Consider the following 26,360-nt stretch of genomic DNA (forward strand, 5'->3'; position numbering starts at 1 on the left):
TATTAACCATTGTCACCCCAATAAATTTAATGAAAAAAAAAACAAATAAGAAAATGCTTCCAGCTATTGGAAAGAAGGAAGCACTACAGAGATTGAGGGTGTTCTAGCTACAACTGTAAGATCATCATCCTGGCACCAACCTGGGAGAAAGAATAGAAATGAATTTGAACCCAAAGCTGCTATCCATAGAGGGTGATAGACAACAGGAAAGGGCTGCAGGCTGTGTTTTGTTTCCTCTCTATCCATAATAACTATGCTCCTATCAAAGTGAATATCGACTCCTACTGCTCATTACGGCTGTCATGTTTTTCACAGTCTCATCTGCCTTATAATTGGAATTCTTATTTTAACAGCATTATCTTAATGTTATTGCTAGCTGTGGAATGTCTTGTGATGAGTGCAACATTAGAGTTAATTTGGCCCTACATCTTTGGTAATGGATACTGTCTAGAATATAATTAACTATGGATACTCGTACTTGGACGGAAATATGTCAAGGTTACTTCCCCAATTTTTGTAGCTTGTCATAGGTGGCCCCTACCACGTTGCTTATCATTTCTCATATCTGACTAACCCCATTTTACTCATGGTCTTTTCCACTAGAGTGGCAAAAGTCAGAATTCCTAATGATGTGGAGTTTCTTTTTCTTTCTCTCTTTTTATTGTTAATTAAAGCTGGTTATGCCTTTCAGTTGAGCTTCCCAGTGAGAAAGATTAGTATTCTAATAAGAATTAAGAAAGTACTCCTAGGATTATAGTCAATGTGTAATTTAAAAATATAATAGAGTAAATAAAAAAATAGATCAAATGACCTATATTGTTAATTTAAGTAGCACCTTCCATTAAGCAAAACCTGCAGTTCTTATAATTTAATGTCTCAGCAATGCTACTAAAGCAACGATATACATAATATGCTAATAAAGTAAAACAATATCACTTAATGAGTTTTTATTCCCACTCAGGTGTGATGATTTCCTATTGCTTATTGAATAAATGCCTGGAAGAATATACCTAGCAAATACTTTACAATTTACACAGAAATAGGATAAACCAAAAGGATAATAAAACCTTAGAGATAAATACAAGAAATTATTAAAACTTAAACATTTCAAGTTATTTTCAATACTAAAGTGATAAACCAAGAACTCTGAGATTCAATTAAAATTTAATCTTTGATGCCTGGGATTTGCTTCAAAATAATCACTAGGGGGGCGGGTGAGGAAAGGAGGGCAGAGATGAAACAAGATTAGCTATGAGTCACCAATTGTTAAGGCTGAGAGAGATGATTCATTTCTCTTGTATGCTTAAAATGGCCTATTAGAAACGTTAACAACTAATCTTAGATTTTAATATTTTATTTCTTATTTAATGGAGTCATTTAACTAAAAAGGGCCTCCTAAGCAGCTGGAAAAAACACAACTATTTTATGAAGGCATTTTTCCAAAGCTGCATTTCTGGATTTTTGTTTTATAGGCACATATTAGATAGCCCCCCTGCTCCCTGCCTTTTACTTTACAATATTCCTCAGTTAATGTCTATGCATATATGTCTATGAACAAACCAACATTTGAAGATAAGCAGACCTATAAATGGGTAGAAAAGTTCCACCCACATAGAAATGTAGGCCTCCTCAAAACCAAATACAACAGTGATTTCCACCAAACAGTTATGAGAATGACAAAGCAAAATACAAAAGTATCAACAATACCTCATATATAATTTCTTTCCATGATGAAATATGGAAAGATGATACTGGGTCATTTTTGCTTTTGTTTCTTAAAGATGTACTGGAAATGGCAAAGGTCTTAAATAACAGTTTCTTCTCCATGACAAATTTTACCTAAACTTTACCTGTGTGATATTTAGTTTATCAGATTTTTACATGTCATTAATGGTTCAACCAGAGCCTTTCGTCATGAACCAAAAATTAAAAGAGGCTTACAATAAATATCAACAAAATATAAGGTTTAAATATGAACAAGCATCCTCTGGTATAAAAGTGTGGAACTATTACTCTTGATTAAAAGAAAAGTGTATATTAAGACTTGAAATATATTTTCAGATTAAATATCCTAAATTTTAACCTAGTCGCTATTTTATTTTCTTAGCAAAATATGAGAACACATGAAAATGTTTACCTAGGTCCTAGACTCCTAGAGTATACCATTATTGGTTTCTTAGATTCTACATTTAAAATATCTCGCACAATATTTCCAATATCTGGGATTTCACTTTATAGGATTTCTACCTGATTTAATGGTATTTTATAGAATTCTTACAGTCAGCCATTTCATTGAGGATATGAACCTGATCATATTATCTACTAATGCGTGTAATAGAAAGTAGAAAATACGAGTTAAATTACTAACCCATTTTACATGAAATGTAAGCAAATAAATAGAAACAACAACTTAGTGTAATAACAACTGTCACAGGGAACTATAGCCTAATAAAATATTGAAACAAAAATCATAAAATTACTATTATATGCTGCCACCACACAAGAATGCTCCAAGATAATCTAAAGATTAGAAAAAGCAGCCAAAAATGTAACTACTTTTGTTGCTGTTAATACTGATTAACTATTACTAAGATATTCATATTAGTTTGACGTTAATATAGTAAACATTAATATTTTAACATATATACTAAGAATGTGTGGTAAGTACTTGACAGTACTCAATACCCTACTATGTTTCACAGTCTGTATGTTCTGCTGAGCACAGTTTTTTTTTTTTTTTTTTTTTTTTTTTGATGGGTCCAATATACCTGTTTTATCTGAGGGTAGATGAAGTATGGGGATGGGGTTGGAAATTCACTCTTTTACTCCGAGTTGGAATACTGTCCCCAAGAAATGCTAAAGTGTACTTATTACTTTCCAATAAATGATATTATAGCCTACGTTACATATCCACTTCTGACCTGTAAGACTGCTGTATGAAAAATAGTTCCTGCTACAATTGCTTACCTGTGACATGCCTGTGTCCTTACGTAGTGCACTGCTCTGCTGAGTGACAGCCAATGGGAACACAGGCTACCAGGGCTGTGAGCCTTTGTAAATGTTTCTCTTTATCATGTCAGACACTGAGAGGTGAAACTGGGTTTATCCTCTTGCTGTTATTGTTCATTTTCATCTTTTTATTCTTTATATTAGACATAAGAAGCTCAAAATAGTCCCGTAAGATAAAAACAAATAAATTTATGCTCAGGAAAACCATAATAAAACTACAGAACACCAAAGACAAAGAGATTTTAAGAGTTATTGGGAAGAAAAGCTGGATAAACTACGAGGAAATGACCATTACACTGTTAGAAGATTCCTCAGCGTGAGCACAAAAGCCAAAAGCCAGAACAATTTTCATGTAAACAAAACGGTTGAGTATGGCTCTCACAATGCCACATACGTAGATGCTTAATACAGTGCAATTCAAAACATGTCTTAGATTGTAGGCAACAAGGGGATGCTCCAAGCCCTGAGTGAGACTGAAGAGGGGAGCGGTGAAAAAAACAAAAAAACACAGAACGTACTAGTAAAATCACATGGAGAACATACTCTCAATTTTCTAGAATTATGTACATGCAAAAGGAGAATGTTACTGGAAGGAAACAATTTCTAGCAGTGACTACTTATGGATGGTAGGATTATGGAAGATTTCAATTTTATTTATTTCTGTATTTGTTCTATAGTGATGATTTATTACCTATATAATCAAAATATTAATTGTATATGTAAATAAAATAATTAAAACAGCAACTATATGACAAGACAGCTATAACACTCCGAAAAATAAGAAACCCCGGGAAAGTAAACCAGCTGCTCAGACCAGCTGCTGGAGCTGCTGTCCAGGAAGGAGGAGCCAGGGGCGCCCCCGGCCGTGCCCGGCAGCAGGAGCAGGGCTCACTCTGCTGGGAGAGTGAAGGCAGCAATGCGCGGCCTGCGAGGGGCTCGCTGTGTCTGGCTTGGACTCGAACAATGCACCTGCAAGTGCCAAGGGTATCTGACGGGAATTCCAGAAGGAGAGAGAATAAAGAAATAGTAACCAGAAGTTAGCCAGAGTTATACAACGCAAAGGTCTGCAGGCTTCAAAAACTGCACAGAGTGCCAAATAGGAGAATTTATACGTATCAGAGAGAAATTTACAAACATTGAAAAACAAGAGACAATTCTGAAAGGTGCCAAAGAAAGCACAAAGAATCCAAGTGACATCAGACTTGAGACAATGGTGTAATATACTTAAAGTTTCGAAGAAGAGCTATTTGATACTGAAATTTTATAAACTGTTATTTACATGTGAGGACAAAATAAATATATTGGTAGGCATTTAAGGTTTCAAAGAATATGCCACATAAAATTTCTCCTTGAAAAAATCTCCTGAAGGATTTACTCCAGTGAAAAATGAAATAAATCCATGTGCAAAAAACTAGATATAGAAAGTTAAGGATAACAAAGAGAGTTCATTGTTATTTAAACATGTCATAATAAAAATAGGGACACTTATAATATAGGTATCAATTATTCCAAGTACTTAACAAGGGGTGGGAGGAATGGTGGGAGCTGAGAGTATGCTAAAGTATAAATTTTGCTTGAGATGGACTAGGCAGGAATGTTTATTAATGAGCTTTAGACATTGATAGGGAAAAATAAGCAACATTATGAATCTTGAGAAGGAATAGCGAAGAGAAACACAGAAACAGAGTATGAAATGCTCAGTTTAGTAGAAGAAAATCAATTTATCCAAAAGAAATTGGAAAAAGAACAAAAAAGAAGCAAGGCTACTAACAACACCCCCCCCCCCCGCCACACACACACACACACACACACACACACACACACACACACACGAAATGGAGTCGCTAAAGTAAGCCTTGGTGGAATAATAATTATTGTCAATGTAAATAGATTACCAATTAAAAGACAGACTCGCAGAGTGCCTGGGGGGGATAAAAAGCTAAAAGTTTTTTATACAAAAAATAGGCGTGAGACAAAAGGAAAAGAAGATGAAAACAAAGGAATATAATAAGGACTAACAGGGAAATAAGAACTTAGAGAGAGAAGAGGTAGAACACTTAAAACTCTACAAAATAAAATTTAAGATTAAAACCATCACAATGAAAACAAAGGAAATAACATTTAGAAAAAAAACAAGAGTGAATAATCATGGGCACATATACACCTAAAATGCATCCTTGAACACTATTAAGCAGCAATTGACATGTATATGTATGTTAAGCACATTTGTTCCTTAAATTTGTGCTTTCTAGTTCTTTGATTAGTCCTAGTCCTCCTTGGCCTGTGTGTGTCTTATTTACGTTCATCATTGATCTCCTTACTTGAGCTTTAGCAGTGTTTGAGAATGTTTTAAACAGTTGAGGGAGAAAAAAGAAGTTGTATTCAAATAGTCCAGGTTTTGTTAAAAGATTTTTACTGAAGTTACTTGAAAATGGGGTCAAAATGAAATGAAAGTACTTACTATAACTTTCATTTAACCATTCTGCCTCTCTTCTCATTTCTCCCCTAGTAATGGGAGACATACACACAACCTTCCTAATGTTCCAAGCTTCCTTGTAATCTGTGAGCTACAGAAGTTAAAACTCAAGAACACAAAAGCAAAAAAAAATCCACAGGCAACTGTCCTCTAAATACTGGCCTTTGTATAGTGCCCATGAATCAATTATATTTATTCCTAAATTTTTGGAGGAGTCTATTTTTATATTCCTTGCTTTTCTTATAGAAAAGCAAAATATCAAAATAGCAACATGAAATTAAGTCACATGAGGGCATTTTTATAAAAGGGAATAAAATATTTCCACTCTACAGTGTGTCTTAATCTTCCTACTTAATCAGCTTACTATATATAAAATATAAATACAAAAGTAATAAACATACAAACAAATAACTCAGCCTCTAAATGCTTTGATTAGTCACTAATAACAATCTGTGGAGTTTTCCTCTTTGGGGATTATTATTTTCAAAAACTATTTCATGCATTACTTCAGGATCTTAATACCACATTTACTTGCACATAATGATTTCTCCTTCACCATACTCTATTTCTGCATTTGCAATAAAATATACTAATACTGTCATTACCACAAATAAAAATACTCACTGTATTCTACAATTCTCAACATTCAAAAGTGAAACTATGTAATTAAAATGCAACCATCTCCACCCACCTTTTATAATCAACTTTGTTAACAGAGAAGTGAATCATTAATTAAGGGGCACTGGGTACTCCAAGGACTAATACAGTTGCTTTGTTTCTTCCATCATATATATATATATATATATCTTAAATTCCTCTGGCTCCTATCTGTTGGGAAAAGACTGTCAGGTGAGCCTAGGCTAATAGATTCTCCAGTGGCGTTAGTTACAGCTCATGTCATACTATTAAAACCATGTGCCTTGAAAATGGCATAATATATGTATCAGAATCCTGTCAACTCTAGATAATCAGACTCGCTTTGGCTTCAGGAGCCAGATGCAGATTAGAGAAGAGATATAAATATGCACATCGCAGCGGCCCCCTTTCAGCACCACTGTTCCTACCTCTAATGGCCCTCGCAGAAAATCTGCTTGTTCGGCTCCTACTTCCAGTGCTACGTCCACGGAAGCGAAGGGACGGCTGGCCATCTGCTGTCGTTCTCGAAGCAGTTGCTGCAGAGAGTTAAAAATGATTTGTTTTAAAATAGGTTTACACACATTAAATTCAACAATACCTTGTTCTATTTTTAACAAATGGCAGTCAAAATTTAAAAACCAGCTAATGCACATATTCATATCTACATCACTCTACATGAAAACTGTTTTTTCTCTGTGGCCTGGATTATATGCCATGGAGGCTTTCAGTGAATGGCCTGCAATGAATGGCCTGCAATGAACTTCTCCCTGACCTCCATCCAGCAGGCCTAATGAAATGTGCTCAAAAGCATTTTGAAAACTTCCAGTAAGAGGTGTTACTTAAGGGAGAAGTGCTATTATGATAATGGCTATGCCAAGTTTCTCCCGCTCTAACTCATGCTTTTGTCTTAGCTGAAAGCAAATAACAGTAACAATGTTTAAGGAAAGTTAATGAAAAGTTGTCAGAATGCGTTAATACAGATGAAAGGAACATATGCCTCCAAGACTAAGCCTGGTAAGTCATCAAGATCCCCTGCCCATTGCTAAGGAACGAGCAGTTGTTACTGGCAACATTTACAACTTTATTCAAAGCCTCTAGGTTTATGGTTTGAAATGAGGAATGAGGAGTGTGTGGCAAAAGTTTTGTGCCAGGGCTTCACCCCCAGATATTGGTTTCTTTCCCCATTTGCCTGTTCTGGGCTTTGGCCAAGCTAACACCAATAAACTAGCAAGTCCCAACCAATGTTCAAGCAAATTTATATTTCTGCCTGTCCTTGTAATTATAATATTCATTAAGTCATGATAAGAAAAAATGGATGACTGGCACTAGATATTGCAAATTGTGCCCTTCTCATTCTATACAGCTAATACAACTATTATTAAATATTAAAAGTGGATGAGCAATGCAATTAAATATTCTTTCAAATGAGAAGAAAACTGTATCACTGAAGAAAGGCAAAATCCTTGAACACAATGAAGGGCTTCATCATTCACCGTGATTTTTTTAAATTCACTGGCATTAATTTAAAATGCTAACTGGTCTCTGAATGTACATGTATAGAGTACTGAAATGCATCATTCACAAGATTCCCTTTTAGATGATGAAGGGATGCAAGGCAACGCCTGGTGGCAGTTCATTATTTAAGATTTTGTTCTAACTCTTGTGGCACAGCAGTGACGCTGGTCATGAAATGTGCAGCTAAAATAGAACTTAAGGCCTTGCTTTGTTATTATTAAAAGGAGACCATCCACATGCCAGTATGGGATAAAAATAATACAACTATTAAGGAATAATAGTTTTTCTTTAAAAAAAAGTAATGAAGTAAGGAAGATGTACTAAAACATTTAAAGTAAACATAAATGTGATCTAAACCACCAAATTATTAGCTTTCCTATAAACTCAAAATTATATTATTTAAAAATAAAGCTGCTAGCAAGTAGAGTCTTATTTGTGCCTTTCTCAATGGGAGAGGCCAACTGATCTGAATGTCTATGCAGAATGCAAACGTAATGTTACTTCAAAATAGAGGCCTCGTGCACGAAATTTGTGCACAGGTACTGTCCCTAGCAGCTGCCGGCCCGGGCCTCCCTTCGCCGGGCTGCCTGCCGCCGCTGCCCCCTGGTAGAACTCCTGGTAGAACTCCTGGTAGAGGGGACAATTTGCATATTAGGCTTTCATTATATAGGATGCCCAGGGATACCAACTATAGAAAACACCATGCTCTCTGTCTCTGGTAAAACACAAATGCGTGTGTGTGTGTGCACGCACACACACACACACAATATACAAAGTAACTTTCCTATAGTAATATGCAAATAGCTTTGAGAAAATTATAAATTATAATTTAGGTTTGAAAACAATTTTCTAACATTTGTATTAAAAAGTTTCTTTATTAATACTAGTTGTCCTCAGTTAACAAATGGTAGCTCATACAGTTACCTGATTTTTAACAAAATGAACAGTTTCTGTTTCCTCATCTTACCTTTCTCCGACACTTAAAAGGTCTACAAAATACAACTAATGTATAACTGATACCACAAACTGTAATATAAATCTATAAATATTCCAAATTCACTATCTTTGACAAATAATAGTTTCTGGAATATATTATTGTGACCCTAACATTCATAATAAAGAAAAACCAGTGACAGTCATATTTATTGTTCATCTTTTTATTTATTAGAATACAAAGGTATTTTTTTTAAATTCCCGTTTGTCTTCTGAGCTTTGCTTTTCCATTATTTTTTAAGAACTGAATGCCTAGTACAGTACTCTTTATAAAGAAGGAAAAAAACAATATTCTTGCCAGTACCTAACCCTATAGTTTGTAAACAACACACGCTAAGATAAAAACAATTAGGGCAGAAGGTGCTATACAGTGAAGGACACAAATAAGGAATTAACCGGATAAATTTACTCCAAGGTACTCAGCAGAGGGCTGGTTCAAGGACTCTAGCCAGCATTCTGAGTTTCTGACTTTGAGAAATTAATGTAAATGTTCTGACTGGGAAACTTTGAGCTGATGGCCTAAAATAGTATAATAGCACAATATTATCCACTACAAATTTCGGGCCCTTAGTATCCTCAACAATTGTCCACCCTTTTGCCGGTTAATATCTGTATGCATTACTTCCCAATTTTTGCCCCCTTTATGTCAAAACAAAGAAAAGATAAACAGCAGACTTACCACTTAAATTTTGTCCAAATTTAATATAAATACTGACAGGTGATATAGCTACACTTGATTCAGAAAGACCTGTGTTTGAACACCAGTTTGTATACTTGTTAGCTGTTTCAGCTTAACCGAATTATTGAGACCTCTCGAAGCCTCAATTTTTCCCATCTGTGAAGTGGGGACATTAACATTGCCCATACCTACTCCTATACCTCAGAGGGTTGTTTTGAGGCCCCGTTTCTCCACCCACTACCTATTGGACCATAAACAAATGAGCTTTTAGGTCTTTCTCATGCTTATTTCCTCTGGATAAAAAGGAGATAATAATGTAAGGTTGGGACTAACGAGATAATGCAATCGGGCTGCTCAGCACAGAGGCTGGCACACTGTGAGCACTCTATGACTATTCATTGGTACAATTATTATGTCAAATTTCAAGCACTAATTTGGTCTTTCATAATTACCACAGGCCCGTTTCCTCCAGCACTAGTGACACATTTAGCTCTACTGGTCTCCCTTTTAACAAATGTTGCAAATTCATGTGACAGTTGGAAAATGTCATGATTGTGGTAAAATAAATTTAGATTTGGAACTGCTTTCAGCCAATTGCAACTAAGAATGATAAAAAGTCAACCTAAACATTAGAAGAATATAGAGTACTTTTTAAAGAACTTTAAAAAATAATTTATTTTGTGATTATGGTTTTTATATACAATGAAGCCTAACATTTTCTACATCCATATAAGAAGCCATATAACAGATGATCTGTTTTATAACTAATCTGCTACTGCCAATTATTCAACAGACAAATAAAGCCAGAAGAACAAATTGATCGTAATACAATAGATAATAATCATGCTGCCATAAACACTGTTGTGAAGAAAAATTAAAAATTAAAGAGATGCTCTTAGTATCATGTTTGTTGTCCATAACTGTTTTACTATTCAAACCTCTTACAAATCCTGAAATTAAAAATAAAATAAAAATCCATGCTTCAATATGGCAACCAAGAATATTAATTCTACCAAGTGTATACATATATAATTCTTCCACTCAATATTACTACTTCAATTATTACAGCATTCTCCAAATTTCACACTAGCCAAATTTTCAAACCACCCTAAAGCCATACAAACAACTCTCTAATAGATCTTAGGATAATAATCTATAAATCACACACACAACAAAATAGTAATTAACTCTGTCCCTGATTGCCTTCACATCTCCTTCCTCCCATGTTTAGGTTCTATTCATCCTTCTCCCACTTCCAAAAGTCCTTTACCCCACCTCAAGCTTGAAGTGATTATGGTTCTTGTGAATTATTTATTACATTAGTGTGATACTCTCTCTTTATATCTTCATGCTTCTCAGAAGCCTTTAATGCACATATCTATGTTTATTTGGTTTTTATTCCCTACAGCACATAGTTGGCAGTCAACAGTATCTGATAAATGAACAATGAATGAGTGGATTAAAGTATAAAACTCTGTATCATGTGAATGTGAATTTTAATTATGAATTAGCCTTTAAAACTATGATATGTCCTTTATTATTTTAGAATTTATGTCTTATCCTCCAAAGTAAGTGAATATTGATTTGTTTATAATGAGACAATTTTGTGGACCTATATCTCAAATCAACGTCAAGTTTCATATTGCTCCTCATCTATGTATTGCAATACTGAGATTATAAAAAATATCAGCATAAAGTCATCATAATACATTCTTTTTAAAAACAATATTTTTATTGATTTCAGAGAGGAAGGAAGAGGGAGAGAGAGATAAAAACAATAATGAGAGAGAATCATTGATTGGCTGCCTCCTGCACACCCCATACTGGAGATTAAGCCCGCAACCTGGGCATGTGCCCTTGACCGGAATTGAACCTGGACCCTTCAGTCCATAGGCTGATACTCTAACCATTGAACCAAAGCAACCAGGACTACATTCGTATTTTTAATAAAAATTATATTCCTAAGTTTTTGGAAAGGTATAGAAGGAACTATCAAAATGATTTATTGTTACTCTTGAGTTTACATTATAGAATGAAGTATTTCTCTTACACAAATACATTTACAGAGTAATATAAATAAACAATCAATTTTGCTCTTTTGGATGAAGTAAAGAGAAGTTGCAATATATTTAGTGTCATATAATTGAGAAAGTATGAAATTCTATCATTTTCTATCATATCAGGTCAGATCTGCAAGGCATAGTCCTCAAACTCTTAGAATATTGGGAATCTGGCTGCTAGACTTCTAGTCTGAATTGGTTTTTATAGACAGTGATACCAGTACTTTATGGGAGTGGCTTGTCATAGCATTTTGCTTAGGTTACTTCAATTACTCTTTTCCAGGCTACATTTCCTAAGGCTCCAGATGCCATACAGTGAGTGCACTGACACATCTGGGCAAAGTGAATTGAAAACAATCAGGCAAGGATTCGCTGTTCTAGATGCCATTAAGGATATTTGCAATTCATGGGAAGAGGTCAAACTAGCAACTTAAACAGGAGTTTGGAAGAACTGTCATGGATGACGTCGAGGGGCTCAAGACTTCAGTGGAGGAAGTAACTGCAGATGTGGTGGAAACAGCAAGAGAAGGAGAGTTAGAATTGGAGCCTGAACATGTGACTGAATCTTACATTGGAACCTTAACAGATGAAAAGTTGTTATGGATGAGTAAGAAAGTATCTTGAGATGGAATATACTCCTGGTGAAGATATTGGGAACATTGTTGAAAAGACAACAAAGAATTTAGAATATTACATAACCTTATAGTTGATAAAGCAGTGGCATGTTTTAAGAGGACTGACTCCAATTTTTAAAAATGTTTTACTGTGGGTAAATGCTATCAAACAGCATCTCATGCTACAAAAGCATTGTTCAATATGGTAAACATCATTGTTGTCTTACTTTAAGAAATTGCCACAGCCACCCTTCATCAATCACCACCCTGATAAGCCATCAACATCAAGGCAAGACCCTCCAACAGCAAAAGACAATGACTTACTGAAGGCTCAAATGATGGTTAGAATTTTTAGGAATAAAAATTGTCTTTAGGAGAAACCAAGATGGCGGCATAGGTAAACACCTAAACTGCTGCCTTGCACAACAATTTCAAAACTACAACTAAAAGACAGAACGGACACCATCCAGAACCACAAGAAAGCTGGCTGAGTGAAAATTCTACAACTAGAAGGAACGAGAAAAGCTCACAGAGAATTGGAGGTACAGCAAAGGGGCTTTGTGCGCGCAGAGAAGAAGGGCGGCTGAGAGCCTGGCTGACTTTCTCTGGCGGAAGGGGGAAGGAAGCCTCCGACCGCACTGAACCTCAGTTCTGACTGCACTGAACCCCAGTTCTGGGCGAACCCCTGGGGACCCACGCTCTTACAGGGGGAGTCTGGACTCTCGGGCGGAGACTCGAGCTGGGAAAGGCAGAAGTCTGAAGGCGCACGCGGGCCAGTGCGCACAAAGGCTGCGGAGGTTGCCATAGGCTTTCCCTAGTGGAAGGGAGTCAGAGGATCCTGACTGCACTGAGCCCCAGTTCTGACTGCAGTGAACCCCAGTTCCAGGCGAGCCCCTGGGGACCCACGCTCTTGTGGGGGGAGTCTGGACTCTCGGGCGGAGACTCGGGAGCCGGGGAAGGAGGAGGACTGAAAGTGCGCATGCGCACGCGCGCGCGCGCGCCAGTGCGCACAAAGGCTGCGGAGGTTGCCACAGGCTTTCCCTAGTGGAAGGGAGTCAGAGGATTCTCACTGCACTGAGCCCCAGTTCTGACTGCAGTGAACCCCAGTTCCAGGCAAGCCCCTGGGGACCCACGCTCTTGTGGGGGGAGTCTGGACTCTCAGGCGGAGACTCGAGCTGGGGAAGGCGGAGGACTGAAAGCGCACATGCGCGCAAGGGCAAGGCTGACAGGAAGCCAAGACTGAGACTCCACCCCATCCAAGCTGAGCACAGAGGCTATTGCAATTTGGCAAATCTAATCCTAAAAGGCTGTCTCCAGCACCGAACTTCTCCCAGCATAGACACAGCTGATCCTTACAGCCAACTGGCCTGGAGGTCAATTCTTCCCAGTGATACCAACAACAATAAAGACTTAATTACAACAAGGCTGTACACACAGTACACTAAGGGGTGCACCAAGAGTGTCCACCTCAGGTTAACTGGGGAAGCAGACCCACTGGGCCATATTGGAAACCTAGCACAAATATCTACCTTACCAACTCAGGGAATCAGTGAAAATGCGGGGTCAAAGAATCAGATCACAAACGAAAGAAATGGAGGAAAACAAACGACTGGATATAGAATTCAAAACCACGGTTATAAGACTTTTTAAGAATATCCTAGAAAAGGCCGATAAATATAACGAGACCCTCGAAGATATGAAAAAGGACCAACTAGAAATTAAACATACACTGACTGAAATAAAAAATATTATACAGAGACCCAGAAACAGAATAGAGGAACACAAGAATCAAGTCAAAGAATTGAAATACAAAGAAGCAAAAAACACTCAACCGAAAAAGCAAAAAGCAAAAAAAAAAAAAAATCCAAAAAGTTGAAGATAATGTAAGAAGACTCTGGGACAACTTCAAGCGTACCAACATCAGAATTATGGGGGTGCCAGAAGAAGAGAGAGAGCAAGATACTGAAAACCTATTTGAAGAAATAATGACCGAAAACTTCCCCCACCTGGTGAAAGAAATAGACTTACAATTCCAGGAAGTGTAGAGAACCCCAAACGAAAGGAATCCAAAGAGGACCACACCAAGACACATCATAATTAAAATGCCAAGAGCAAAAGACAAAGAAAGAATATTAAAAGCAGCAAGAGAAAAACAGTTAATTACCTACAAGGGAGCACCCATACGACTGTCAGCTGACTTCTCAACAGAAACTATGCAGGCCAGACGGGAGTGGCAAGAAATTTTCAATGTGATGAATAGCAAGAACCTACAACCAAGATTACTCTACCCAGCAAAGCTATCATTCAGAATTGAAGGGCAGATAAAGAGCTTCACAGATAAGAAAAAGCTGAAGGAGTTCATCACCACCAAACCAGTATTATATGAAATGCTGAAAGGTATTCTTAAAGAAGAGGAAGAAGAAAAAAGTAAAGAGAAAAATTATGAACAACAAATACATATCTATCAACAAGCGAACCTAAAAATCAAGTGAATTAAAAACCTGAGGAACAGAATAATCTGGTGAATATAATAGAATCAGGGGCATAGAAAGGGAGTGGACTGATAATTCTCAGGGGGAAAGGGGTATGGGGGGTTCATGAAGAGAATGGACAAAAATCATACACCCATGGATGAGGACAGTGCGGGGGAGGTAAGGGCAGAAGGTGGTGTGGGAAATGGGTGGAGGGGAGCTATGGGGGGGAAAAAGGAGAAATAATTGTAATAATCTGAATAAAGATTTATTTAAAAAAATTGTCTTTATTTTTCATACATAATGCTATTATATACCTAACAGTCTACAGCAACTTTTATACACACGGTAAAACCAAAAAAAAAAAAATTGTATTACTCATTTTATTGCGATGTACTGGAACCAAACCCACAATATCTTTGATGTATGCCGTATTTACGTAGCCTGGATTTGAAAGCCTTATTATCTATTTCTTAGTGGCAAACCTGAAGGTATGTAAAGATATTGCAGAATTTTTGGAAGGTGCTTCAGACAATTTTGAAATTAAAATTTGGATTTGGAATCCTTTCTTTGTTGACATAGATGACATCATTGATTTAGACTTTGCCAAAGATGATCTCACTTCCGGATGAAAGAAATCATACAGAATGGCTTCATCTAGAAGAGTCAAAAACTCAGCGATTGCTTGATACAAGATCATCCTTTCTGGTGAGCAATAGGAAATACAACAGACCACTGCAGGGTAGCATTTCATTTTCATTTTTTTGCACTTACTGAAATTGAAATGAAAAGCCAAAAAATTAAATGCTCATTGCCAATTTTAAAGATTACTCTGAGTCCTTAAAAATCATAATTAATAGTACATAGATGTCATACTTATCCAACCTATTCTTACATAAACAAATAAATAAAAATATTACAGAAAAAATCGCTATAGGAGACATGAAATTGATGGAGGATAGGGAGGCAGTGCTTTGCAGTGATCACAGACCTCTGAGGAAATTGACCTGATTTCTTGGATACTCAGTCAGCAGAGGCATGCATCCCCCAACTCAGAAATTTAACATAGAAAAGTGTATTTCTTGCTCACAGAAAATCTTCTCTAGGTCCAGGTAACTCCCCTCTGGCAACTCAGCAATATACACTGCTTCGATCTTGAGGTTCTGCCATCTCAACCCAAGAACTGCTTGAAAGTGAATGAAGACACTAGTAAATCCTGTATGGACTTCTCAATGCCTCAGACCAGAAGCAACATATATCACTTCTCAGAAATAGTCACATGGCCCACCGAACTACACAAAGGCTAGAAACAACAGGGGAACAGTGGAATGCTGGGTAAATGAAACAAAGGAAGCCAGAAAAGAATATTTCAGGCAGAGGGGTCAGCAAATGCAAAGTTCCTGAGGCAAGTCTGAGCTTCAAGTTTTCAGGAAACAGAGAAAAGGCTGAGTCTTATTAAGCAAGGTGGCAAGGCGCAGAATTGTCAAAGGATACTTTGGTTTCATCAAGGTTAAGAGAAATTGGCCGGCGGTGTGGCTCAGCATTTGAGAGTCGACCCAGGAACCAAGAGGTCACCTGTTCGATTCCCTGTTGGGGCACAGGCCCGAGGTCATGGGCTTGATCCTCAGAGGGGAGCATGCAGGAAAAGCAGCTGATCAATGATCAATGATGTTTCTCTCTTAGATGTTTCTATCTCTCTATCCCGCTCCCTTTCTCTCGCTCTAAAAATCAATATATTTTTTAAAGACTAAGATAAATAAACATAACATATGTAAATCATCAAGCCCCACAGGATCAAAATGAATGCGATTCATTATTTTTTTAAAAACATAATTTCTCTTTGTATTCCTCAGAGTGTCCATTCCTATAATGTGAGAAGTAGCTTGGAACAAAAAGGCTAAAGAAATAGGCATTACTATCCAAATACAGTTATTTTAAGACATAACCCAGAAAACAGCAACAGCAGTTAAGCTCAATACAATGAACCTAGCTCTCCCAATAAGTATCAAAAGGTCAATTTTGTATGTAACCTTCTTTAATACAAAAGGCCAGGTGGTTGTAATTTATCTGAGCAAATCAAAATGAGCAAAAAGATGACTACTGAAAAGGTCATTTAAAACCTACATCCCCAGAATGGATGCTTAAATATGTATTACTCCTCAAAGAGCAAAATGGAAAGCTCGATAACTTCAAATTTTGAAATTTGCACTTGAAAAAAAAATTTTCTCCATATAGAATACAATACCCTCACAGTCCTATTGTGGTGTCTATTACTTTCCCAAGATAGAGGTCTAAGTTGTAAGAGAAACACATGTCCTCCTCTCAGAAAGAGCAAATTAATGCATTTGACATCCAAGAGGTATACAATATGATCAAGTCAACCTTGATGAGGGGAAATATAAAAGCAGCTGATTACAACAGAATGACACATCGACTCCAACTGTGCATCAGAAATTTATGACTGGAGGTTCCTGTTACAATAAAACTCAGATCAATTCTTCCGTAGTTTCTCCTTCACTCCTTAAGAAGTAATTCACTAAGGAAAGATATTTTTTTCTTCCCTGATTCTGGGAATCCATACAAAGTTCAAGATTCAATTCTGAACCCCAGCATGCTAGCTTTTAGGTTAAATTCTAAATGCAACCTAATCCCTTTAGCTTTTTCATTTAGTGTATAAGGAGTTCATGCTGAACATTTACGTAGTTTGTGACAGTAATTTGAAAGTTCTTCAAGAGGTACTTAAGTCTTCCTGCAGACATAAATAACTAAAAAACCCCCATTTTCATCTTAATCAATATTTTTAAAATATTTCTTTCCTTTAAGGGAAATGTGATTATTTTGCTATTAGCTAATGGAGTCATTTTTCAGTTCTCTGTTGAAAAACTCAAAAATGGTTCTTTTGTAAAATGTTTCTTTGTGAAACAAGACATCTGCTAACTATAATTTTTTAAGTCTGTATTTGGAAAGTACTTATGACATCCATTGACTAATCAGTGTAATAGATTAATATGCACTGTTATTTTTTCAATCTTTTGCAAAAGAAGATATATATATATTTTTAAATGAATTTCAATCCTTTTAACATTTTAAATCTGAAGGACAGTTTAAAAGTAGCATAGATTACTCATGACTGATATAAACTGGCTTTCCCATATGCTTGTAACTGTGTGTTATAACACAAAATCAGAATGTAAGAAAATCAATGGTCATAACAGACACATTGGAATAACTCATTCTCAAAGCTGGAAGGAACCCTAGAGGTTACTTAGTTCAATTTTCCCATTAAAGGAGGGTCAAAAGTGCTATGCCTTTTCTGACAGATGGCCATCTAGCACCCTCGGATATATATCAAAAGAAATACTTTTTAGCAAGGCAGTATTTCCTCTGAAAGACTTATAACACTGTTCAAAAGCTCAACATACTGAATGAAGACTTACATTCTTGGGCTCTTTTTGGACCATTGAAGTTAAATGGAATCCTTATACTCCCATTTACTAAAATTTCTTTAAATACATATTATGTATTTGAAACTTTTCTCATGTCTTCAAATTAAACAATTCTAGTATATTGTAAGTTTCATTCATTATTTATGTAAATGTTCTTAGAACAAGACCAGACACTGACATTTAAGAGTTAAGAAATACAGTCCTGTCCTCTAGGTCCTAGGAGCTTACTCATAGTCTCATAAGTGGAACAAAACTGTTTCTCATGTAACATGGCTTTCAGCATTATTTCAATACCCTCTCTTAAAATGTAAAATGAACACAATATTCTAGATGAGATCGGACTAATATAGAAGTTGGTAGAATTATTTCTAAATTAACATGCATTTAAAAAATATTTTTGTTTCATTTTTAGAACCACTCAATCAACAATTCCAGGTCTTCTTCACATGAACTTGGATCAAAAACAAGTGTTCTCTACTTAACACTTCTTCGAGTAAATTTTTTAAATTTAAATTAAGAATGTCACATTACATTTGTTTAATTGTTCATGTTTTCTTGTTATTTTTTGTTGTTATTGTTTTTAATCTATTTTTCCTTGAATGCAGAATTCTCTTTGATCCTTTGAACTTCCAACTAACACAGTTATCTGGCCCCACCTTGATATTTGTGTTGAGCCCCTATATCATTCCCCTGACCAAGTCAACACTACTTGATGGCAAAGAAAAGAATCAAGATAGTGAGTTGCCTTACTTGCTAGTAATCCAAGGCTAAACATAAAACCCATGAAGAGAATGACTTTTGCTTTTTATATTCCAGGGCTTCCTCCATATAGTGATGTGAAAAAATAGAACAGGTAAGGTATATGGATTTAGAAGCATTTGGTTTATTTTCACAGGCTCTATCCATATATCCACTCTGAGAGAAATAAGAAGTTCCCTAGTTTGCAGACTAGAAACACTTTCTCTTATTGTCAAACTCTGTGAAATCATCCTGTGTCCTCTGTAAAAATTCATCCACAACATGCCCTTCCTAGACCTTCCCCTGAAGTAGCATTTTATTTTTTTTAATTTTTATTTTTTTAAGGAGTTATTTTTTTAAAATATATTTTATTGATTTTTTACAGAAAGGAAGGGAGAAGGATAGTTAGAAACATTGATGAGAGAGAAACATCGATCAGCTGCCTCCTGCACACTCCCTAGTGGGGATGTGCCCACAACCAAGGTACATGCCCTTGACCGGAATCGAACCTGGGACCCTTCATTCCGCAGGCCGATGCTCTATCCACTGAGCCAAACCCGTTAGGGCTTAAGTAGTATTTTAGATCATACATTGCTGAATCCTAATTTAAGTACTTTGTATACATATGTTCAAGGAATGGGTCACATACTTAGGACAATGAGGGAGAGAGGGAGAGAGGGAGAGAGGGAGAGAGGGAGAGAGGGAGAGAGGGGAGGGGAGAGAGAGAGAGAGAGAGAGCTATCCCTGCACATGTCAGTCTTAGCCGGTCCCTCCCAAACGAAGACTAAACAGTGTTCTTAACTCATTCAATCTCAAAGGCCAAAAATGTTCCCAAGAACTCAATTACTTCTTCCTATGTATCTTGTCTGCTTCACTTATCAACTGGTACAGATTTTCCTGAATTTATACCACAAGCCAAATGGCTGATCTACTTCCCAAAGTGGATAACCATTCCCGTGGTTGACCACAGGAGGTGGAATGACATTCTATTGATGAATTGGGGTGTGTTCCACTCGGGTCTGCATCTTTCCTCTTAGGAGCTAATCTGCCTACAGGTAATGTGAATTCTACTCTGATCCTTCATCTCACAACTTCTTTTTTTAAAATATATATATTTTTTATTGATATCAGAGAGGGAGGGAGAAGGAGAGAAAGATAAAAACATTAATGATGAGAGAAAATCACTGGTTGGCTGCCTCCTGCACACCCCTACTGGGGATCAAGCCCACAACCCGGGCATGTGCCCTTGATGGGAATCGAACCATGACTTCCTGGTTCATAGGTCGACATTCAACCACCGAGCAAAACCAGCTGGGCCATCTCATAACTTCTTATCTGGTGAGGTTCCTGCAGAGGAAATCATGCCCTAGTCGAGCATTATCCTGGCAAGTAATAAAATCTGCCTAGTTTTGAAGTTCATAATTAGCAAGCTCATTAGGTTTGGAGACTCAAAGCCATTTATTTGTGGAGTTCACATTTGTATAGAATCCAGGCAGAGAAGAGAGTGCTAATGATTGCCTCCCCACTCAGAAACCACCAACAGTACCTATACTATGACCCTGGTCCATTTTCTATCTGCTTAAAGAAAAACACACCAACCCCAGCTATTATTAAACAACTAGAGGTCCAGTGCATGAAATCTGTGCATGGGGTGGGGGACTGGGGGGGTCCCCTCAGCCCAGCCTGCACCCTCTCCAATCTGGGACCCCTCGGGGTATGTCCGACTGCCGGACATCCCTCTCACAATCCTAGACCACTGGCTCCTAATCACTCACCTTCCTGCCTGCTGGTTGCCCCTCACTGCCCCCCACTGCTGGCCAGGTCGCCCCCAACTGCCCCCTCCCTGCTGGCCTGGTTACTCCTAACTGCCCCCGTCGGTCTGGTCACCCCTTACTGCTCCCCCCCGCCGGCCTGGTTGCCCCCAACTGCACCTCTCTGCTGGCCTGGTCACCCCTAACTGCACCCCCTCCCCATTGACCAGGTCACCTGTAACTGTCCCCCCCACTGGCCTGGTCGCCTCTTACTGCCCACCCTGCCAGCCTGGTTGTCCCCAACTAACCCCCTCTGCCAGCCTGGTCGCCCCTAACTGCCCCCCGTCTGCCAGCCTGGTCGCCCCATGCAGCCTGCTTGTTCAGTCATTTGGTGGTTCCTCACTAACCCCCCGGTGGCCTGGTCATAGGCAGCCATCTTGTGAGGGTGTGAGGGTCAATTTGCATATCACCTCTTTATTATACAGGACTAGAGGCCCGGTGCACAAAATTCGTGCACGGGAGGGTGTGTCCCTCAGCCCAGCCTGCACGCTCTCCAATGTGAGACCCCTCGAGGGATGTCCGACTGCCCATTTAGGCCCGATCCTACTGGGCAATTGGACATCCCTCTCACAATCCAGGACTGCTGGCTCCCAACTGCTCGCCTGCCTGCCTTCCTGATTGCCCCTAACTGCTTCTGCCTGCCAGCCTGATCACCCCCTAACCACTCCCCTGCTAGCCTGATTGATGCCTAACTGCTCCCCTGCAGCCTGTTTGCCCCTAACTGCCCTCCCCTGCAGGCCTGGTCACCCCTAACTGCCCTCCCCTACAGGCCTGGGTCCCCCCACCAACTGCCCTTCCCTGCAGGCCCGGTTGCCCCCAACTTCCCTCCTCTGCTGGCCTGGTCACCCCTAATTGCCCTCCCCTGCAGGCTTAATCGCCCCCAACTGCCCTCCCTTGCAGGCCTGGTCCCTCCCAACTGCCCTCCCCTACTGGCCATCTTGTGGTGGCCATCTTGTGTCCACATGGGGGCATCCATCTTTGACCACATGGGGGCAGCCATCTTGTGTGTTGGAGTGATGGGCAATCTTCATATTACTCTTTTATTAGATAGGATAGAGGCCTGGTGCACGGGTGGGGGCCAGCTGGTTTGCCCTGAAGTGTGTCCCAGATCAGGGTGGGGGTTTCCTTGTGGTGTGGGGCGGCCTGAGTGAGGGGCCTGTGTTGGTTTGCAGGCCAGCCACGCCCCCTGGCGACCCAATTGGAGGCCCTGGTATCTGTGATTTATTTATCTCCTATAATTGAAACTTTGTAGCCTTGAGTGGAGGCCTGGGCTGGCCAGGGTGTGCGGAAAGCTTGGCTTCCTCCATTGCCGGGGAAACCCAAGCCTCCTGCTCGCTCTGTGGCCGCAGCTATCTTGGTTGGGTTAATTTGCATACTCGCTCCTGATTGGCTGGTGGGTGTGGCTTGTGGGTGTAGCAGAGTGATGGTTAATTTTCATATTACTCTTTTATTAGATAGGATCGGCTGAAATCAAGCTATATCGTATCTGCAAGATAGCCTTGCTGTATCAGCCAAGTTATCCTAACAAAAAAGGAGTGTTCAGTTTTGAAGTCTTAACTTACTTGTAGCTTTAGACTTGCTAATATGCCTGCTTTTACTTAATAAATGAATAAATGAATGGATGTTTAATGAGGATACCTCACTTTATTTTAGCATCTGTTGCCAACTGATCAAACATAGCTTTTCTGAAAACATTTGGAAATCTGTGTGCTAAAATCTTGGGTATGTACTTACTTCCTCTATTCCTTTTCCTGACTTTTATGTACACTAAAATGACATAATCAATTTTCCCACTCTCAGGATTTCTACATCCCCCAACATGGTTGGTATTTTTGTGTTGTTTTTTTCTCACTATTCTACCTACCTTGTAAAAGTTGAAGCTGTCCACGCCCCCTGGAGACCCAAGCAGAGGCCCTGGTAGCTGGGATTTATTTATCTTTTATAATTGAAACTTTGTAGTCTTGAGTGGAGGCCTGGGCTGCCCAGGGTGTGTGGAAAGCTTGTTAAGAATTGATCATATCTTCAGCTTTCAGCGGAATGTGGCTTCTAGCAGATATACACACGGATTCTAGTCCCCTACGTTTACTCTGTCTTGACTTGATGCCAATTTTGTAATCGGTCTTGGGACAAAGACAATTCACACAGGTCATACAATGATGACGGTACACCCTTGCAGCTCCTATGTTTTGGGATCAAATAAAGTACAGTACTCATTACAACAAATACCAATTACCATCTCTAAAACGTAAATAATCTGATTCGTGTTTTTATTGATTAGATCCTTATACTGATACTATCTTGCACCAGTTTTCTATCTCAGGACTATCACATAACCAAAATAAGTAACTGGTATTGAACTACACATTTCAAAGCTTCTAAATTTCACCCATTTCTCTGCATGCTTCCAATGCAATTTTATCTTTTTCTCTTAGCACAGGGTGAGTGACGGCCTTTGGTGAAAAGTGTAGTACATTACACTCAAGCACCTCCAGAATACAAGGCGCTTTGCCAAGGCTGTGGAGACTAGCATGAAATAGGGCAGAGAGCTTGTCTTCCAGACGGACATTCTACTGGGAATTGAGATTCAGACATGGAGTGTTAACTTACCATAGAAGATTTTAAGGACAAAATAAGTCAGAAATGCAAAAATGTGTGATCACTTGTCAATGAGTGGCATAAACAAATGTTTTCAGAAAAAGACAATATGACCATGGGCTAGACTGGTAGAAAAGGCCTAAAGAAGTCTGTAAGATAGAGCTGACCCTTAAAGGATGTGTAGAACTCCAATGAACCATATTATGTTCATTAAATAATAATTTGGGTCAGAATAACTCTTTTATTTCACAATTCTGCTTTATGAGAATAAATGGAGCCCTTCTCCTTCAATCTACTCATTCCTGTATATTATTCCTTCATATTTGTCAAACTCTATACTCATTGTTTTACTTTCTTGCCTCCTTTTTGCCTGTAGTCTCTCAAACTATCTTATCTGCCTTCTTATTCCTTTGTAGGTACAGTAACCACAGGAAATACGTTTTTACTCTTCAAACACATGGGAATAAGTCTGTGATATCAGAATTCGAAAAACAACTACACTTGCATCAACTATTTCTTTGACATAAGCTTTGCTCACTTACCACTGCAACATTGAGTATTTGGACATGCAAACTATCCAAATGTGTGACATATCAACAAATACCAAACCAATTCTACTGCTGTATTGTTAACTAAGAAAACACCTTATATCCATGGACAATTTGAAAGCCAAATGGGTCAAAACTTAAAAAAAATAGATTATTGTCAAAGGAATGAATTTTTATAAGTACTATTAAAATGGGCCTGAAAATTTCATTGGTCTCTGCTACATTTCAACCAGCTCATCTCTCCATCAATAATAAAAGTAAAGGATGGAGCATAAATTATTATTCAATCCACTTAATGTGAAAGTTTCCAAAAACACATGCACAGTTCCCTTCTGAGAACTCTAAGTAAACAATTACAATTTACATTCCTAAATCATTAACTACTTGCTTCAAAAAATGAGGTGGTTAACTAAGCAAATGTTACTCGAATTTAAATGTTGTATTGAGCTCAAAAAAGAGAGACCAAATACCATATTTTAATTCAAGTTAGAAGTTACTGTAAACTCATCAGTCTAAGTAACATATACCACAGACATTAGTAAATACACAAAGCCAATAAGAGTTTAAATGCTACCCTTTAGCAATTCTCTTGCTAACATTTCAGCTTGAACTTATAATAACATTTATGATAATTTACCATAGACTGCTGACTTCAAACCTTTAATTGGAAATGATGCAAACGTACCTTCAGAGAATAATATCAGCTCTGGCAAGATTTTCTTTAGTGCAAACAAAGAGGAACACCGAGTAAAATGTCATTGGAAATAATGCCCTCTTACTATTAAAAAAAAACAACCCTCTTAACCCTTTCAAATAAGTAGCATTAAAAAAAGAGCAAGAAATTATAAATGTTCAAATGTATATTATCTATTGATATACTTTTTATTCAAACAATCCCTTCAGGAATGTCATGCTTGGAAGTGACTGTGTCCTCATAAGGACCTTGTGAAGCCTGACTCCAATGTTCTCAGGGAACAGTTAGTCACCAAGCACACATAGAGCAGCTGAAGGTCACAAAACAACTCTAAGAGATCTACTTTCATTCTCATTGTCTTTCTTATTGTAGCACTGACAGCTCTGAGCTATTCAAAATAAGAAGCGAGGCTAGAGAACCCCAGGCTAATAGGTAAAGAGTGTTATCATCCTATAATTCCATCCTGTAAGTCCTTCCATCTTTAAAAATTATATATCCTCCCAAATGTCTATTTCCCTTTGCCATTACTGGTACAGTAGGAGGAATAATTATGGTCTTTATATCCATTTTATTATATATGTAATTTAAATAACTTGAAAGATTAATAAGAGAGATTAATCAAAGAACTTATATGCATTTATGCATAGCCCATGGAGACAGACAATAAATAGACAGGGGAAGGCCTGGGATGGAGTGGAGCCGGGCAAAGCATGGAAAATGGGGGACATCTGTAATAATCACTACAATAAAATAAAATTTAAAAAAAGAAAATATCAAGGAATATTTTAAATTAATTCACAAAATTAAATAAATGTCAAACTTCAGTAACACATTAATAAGAGGCAATTGGTTTGGCCTTCTTAGAAAGTTATTTGCTAACCGATATCAAGAACATGAAAAGTGCACATATCACTCAGCTATGGTGGCTCAGTGGTTGAACATCGGCCTATGAGCCAGGAGGTCAGAGTTCGATTCCTGGTCAGGGCACATGCCTGAACTGCAGGCTCGATCTCTAGTGTGGGGCAAGCATTCTCTCTCATCATTGATGTTTCTATCTCTCTCTCCCTCTCCCTTCCTCTCTGAAATCAATTAAAAAAATAAAAGTGCACATATCAGCCAGAGGTCATGGTTCGATTCTCAGTCAGGGCATATGCTTGGGTTGCGGGCACAATCCCCAGTGTGGGGTGTGCAGGAGACAGCCAATCAATGATTCTCTCTTATCATTGATGCCTCTCTCTCTCTCTCTCTCTCTCTCTCTCTTTCTCCCCTTTCCTCTCTGAAATATATATATATATATATATATATATATATATATATATATATATATTTGTAAAGTACACATATCCTGACTTAGTAATTCCACTTTATGGCTCTATATTAATGAAATAATCAGACATACAAGCAAGATTTATAAAGTCCTGCCAAATTATATACACTGAGTGGCCAGATTATTATGATCTCTGAACTCATAATAATAAGGCCACTCAGTGTGTGTGTGTGTGTGTGTGTGTGTGTGTGTATTAGAGGCCCAGTGCATGAATTCATGCATGGGTGGGGTCCGGCCAGCCTGGCCAGGGGTAGGGGACATGGGCAGTTGGCCGGCCTGCCTGCTGGTCAAACTCGTGGTTGAGGGGACAATTTGCATATTAGCCTTTTATTATATAGGATATACACTGAGTGGCCAGATTATTATGCGTTCAGAGATCATAATAATCTGGCCACTCAGTGTAGTTCACAATAGTGAAAAATTGCAGACAATTGGTTAAACAAACTGCAATATCAAAAAAAGGTAAAATATTACATGACCATTAAAACTATGTTTTCAAAGGATTTTTAATGACATTAGAAAACGTCAAGGACATAACTTTACATGAAAAATCAAAATTATATACACATATATATTATGTATAAAATTATATACGTGATAAAAATAAAATTTGGAATGATGTTTACTTTGAGTTGGGGGATAAAGAGAGATGGAATGGGAGGGCCAATAAAATTAGTAATTTGCTTTAAGTGCAAAAGAAAACAGATCACTGTAAAAAATGATCCCAATTGTATACCTATATTTACAT

General features: G+C 38.0%; 1 protein-coding gene across 4 annotated transcripts in view; it reads right to left on the reverse strand.

Annotated features, from left to right (window-relative positions):
- Positions 1-26,360, reverse strand: part of ATRNL1 (attractin like 1) — a 485,649-nt gene that overhangs the window by 176,015 nt on the left and 283,274 nt on the right. For all 4 annotated transcript variants that reach the window (XM_080641695.1, XM_080641694.1, XM_080641692.1 and 1 more), the window contains one exon: positions 6,550-6,657. In XM_080641695.1, coding sequence (XP_080497821.1) covers positions 6,550-6,657 — 108 coding nt within the window. The remainder of the gene's footprint in view (positions 1-6,549; positions 6,658-26,360) is intronic.

The sequence above is a fragment of the Plecotus auritus genome (assembly GCF_963455305.1).
Source record: "Plecotus auritus genome assembly, chromosome: 9".
Taxonomy (NCBI): Eukaryota; Metazoa; Chordata; class Mammalia; order Chiroptera; family Vespertilionidae; genus Plecotus; species Plecotus auritus.